This window comes from Chanodichthys erythropterus, chromosome 20 (genome assembly GCF_024489055.1).
Source record: "Chanodichthys erythropterus isolate Z2021 chromosome 20, ASM2448905v1, whole genome shotgun sequence".
NCBI classification, from domain to species: domain Eukaryota; kingdom Metazoa; phylum Chordata; class Actinopteri; order Cypriniformes; family Xenocyprididae; genus Chanodichthys; species Chanodichthys erythropterus.
This window is the reverse complement of record NC_090240.1, coordinates 12349875-12352792: the sequence shown is the minus strand read 5'-3', so window position 1 is coordinate 12352792 and position 2918 is coordinate 12349875. Positions and strand designations below refer to the sequence as shown.

General features: G+C 41.7%; 1 protein-coding gene across 1 annotated transcript; it reads right to left on the bottom strand.

The window, feature by feature from the left end:
- Window positions 1–281: 281 nt before the first annotated feature.
- Window positions 282–2517, bottom strand: mipb (major intrinsic protein of lens fiber b). The gene is made up of 4 exons (XM_067370884.1): window positions 2155–2517; window positions 1696–1860; window positions 1517–1597; window positions 282–467 (listed from the first exon to the last, which is right to left on the bottom strand). The coding sequence occupies exons 1-4, from the start codon at window positions 2515–2517 to the stop codon at window positions 282–284; spliced, it is 795 nt and encodes a 264-aa protein (XP_067226985.1).
- Between the last annotated feature and the right edge of the window lie 401 nt (window positions 2518–2918).

Here is a 2918-nt window from a genome sequence, read left to right as displayed (position 1 = left end):
TCCCACACCATAAGCCCCACCCACATCCACCTGAACCCCTGCCTCAGCACCGCCCTCTGCCCTGCACTGATATTAGCAACAAACCTATAGTATTAGCCAGAGTACTGTACTTTTTTCAGCCACCTTAATGATTTTAGTGTAGATATGCGACCCTCTGTGTGTTTTATTTATTTTTTTGATGTCATGACGTATGTTTTAACTGAAGTGTATTGGCTGTTGCTTGGGGCGGTGAGATGGTCCAGTGAGGTAGAGCCAGATCGGTCCACAGGTTCTTAACAGGTTTATAGGGTTTGAGTCTTCAGCTCAATGGGCTCCCCACGGGTGTCCTGCTGGTTTTCGCCCTCTGGGGGTCGGCTGCCCTTGAGAGTGGCTAGCCGCTCGGAGAAACCCCGCATACGGGGAAACAGCATGAAATCATACAGGATGGCACCCATAGCGCCTCCAATCATGGGGCCCACCCAGTACACCTGACAGAAGAGAAAAAGAAGGTCACTAAATATTATCTATCTATCTATCTATCTATCTATCTATCTATCTATCTATCTATCTATCTATCTATCTATCTATCTATCTATCTATCTATCTATCTATCTATCTATCTATCTATCTATCTATCTATCATCCATTAGGGCTTATCGCATTTAATGCACCAGCCCCAGACCGACGTAGGCCTAGTTCATCTGACATTTCATACAGTTGATCGGTGACGAACATGAGGCAGGGCAACAACTAACTGCATTATGAATCCTATAGAATGCAGTTAGAATGACCCTAGAATTCAAGATATCAGGGTAAAAATGTCCCTGTATGAGTCTTTGTCTCATATTTATATCATGATATAGTTAAGCAATATTACAGGAGTAAAGAGCACAATATCACACGCGTGCTGTTTTTGTCCTTGATAGCATACATACATCTCGGAGACGTCTATTTGATGTGTGTGTTTACATCTGAAAGACGTGCTTTTTAGAGTGTTTGCTCATCTTTCCGGTCAGATGTCAAATAGACGTTTAGAAGATGTCTTTAAGATGTTTATGATTTAGAATGTATGTAAAACTGACATCTTACAGACGTCTATTAGATGCTTGTACACAGCAGATGCTTTCCAGATGAAGTGATCTTTAACAGACATCTTGCTTGATTTTATACAACAGTTCAATAAATAAGAATTTAATACTGTGTTATATTTTAGTCTGCTTTTGCTCAGTTTTGCCAATGAAAATATTACCGATAACCAGAGCAGAACTGTTGTGCGTCTCCAAACAACACAAAGGGGTGCTTCTTTTCTGAATTAATCCGCGTTCGGATCAGGTAAACCAATGATTCAATGGCCCATTCATAAAGAGAGCCATACTTAATTCCTGTCATTTGAATGAATCGAATGATTGAATGACTCAATGACTTACTCATCTATCTATCTTTCTATCTATCTGAAGAGGAAAAGGTCACTAAATATTTTTGTGACCTGTAGTACAGGACAGTTTCAGTATTTTATGGGTCCTCGTTTTTTTCTTACCCAGTGGTTGATGAAATTCCTCATGATAGCAGCAGGAGCGAAAGACCTGGCTGGGTTCATACCAGCGCCAGTGTAGTACATCTGATTCAAAGACAAATAACATGGTACATTTTTAGTGTAATGCTCACTTACAAAAACTCATACATAAAAAAAGTTTATTCTAATATATTCTTTCTCACCCCCATCAGGTGGCCCATGGTAATAGAAAAGCCAATGGACAGAGCGGCAGAACCCAGGCGCCCACTTCGTCTCTCATCTGTGACGGCGAAGACGCAGACCACCAACTGCATGGTGAGAAACACCTCCACTGTGGTCGCCATTCCCAGACTTATGCCGGGCTGCAACTGTACAGACAGGTACAAAGGAAAATATTGATGAAGATTTAAAAGACCACAACATTTCTGTAAGGGCCTGTTAGTGCAGTACTATGTACTGTGTACAGTAAGTAAACAATAAATAGGAATTGAATACATATTTTCCACTAACATGCTGTTTCGAACTTTTAAAACCCAACATCAAAATGTGCATTTATAAAAAATAAAATGAAATAAATAAATACAAATTTAGATACATTATTTATATAGCAAAAAATAAATATATAAATAAATAAAATCTAATTCTTGTTCTTGGACTCTTACCGTGTTAAGTGCCAGTGTTCCTCTCATGTTGTTGGGTGTAACTCCATAGAGGGCCGCGGCTCCTGCCATGGCCCCCAGGCACTGGGCACAAATGTAGAAGAAAGCTCGGAACAGGGACATCTGAGAGCCGACTAAGTAGGCGAAGGTGACGGCCGGATTGATGTGTCCTCCGCTGATGTGGCCGATGGATTGGATTAGAGTGGCAGCAGCAAAACCGAAGCAGAGGGCAGTGTGAAAGACATGGTACGGCCCGGAGGTCCAGCGCAGCGCTGCACCCATCCCGAAGAACACGAAGAACATGGTGCCGAAAAACTCAGCAAACACCGCCCGCCAGAACATCATAGAGCGGAACTCCCACATCATGACTAATGAGATCCAACTACAACGAAAACCGAAGCTTTTTTTGAATTAGCAAAAATGGCTAAAGAAGTGTCTTTGAAAAAATCAATTGTCCTTGTTAACAAGTAAACAAAAAGTTAAATCCTGTGTGACTTTAGCTAGTTGAGCTGAAGCTGCCGCAAAATAAATAAATAAAAAAGGGAAATGATGGCAAAAATAGTGATGAAAGTCCACCTAATAGATCTAGCCGTTAGCTAAGGCTGTGTGGGAAGCCGCGAGTAAACGGTCACACATGTAGCCGCACGCAGGTCGTCTCTGCCAGTGTTGTTTCTCTTCGCCTGCACAACACCCAGACTGCTAAAGAAACATGAGGTGTGTGTGGTTGTGTGTGTACGCGAAGAAAATTTGGAGGGTTTTGTCAGAGA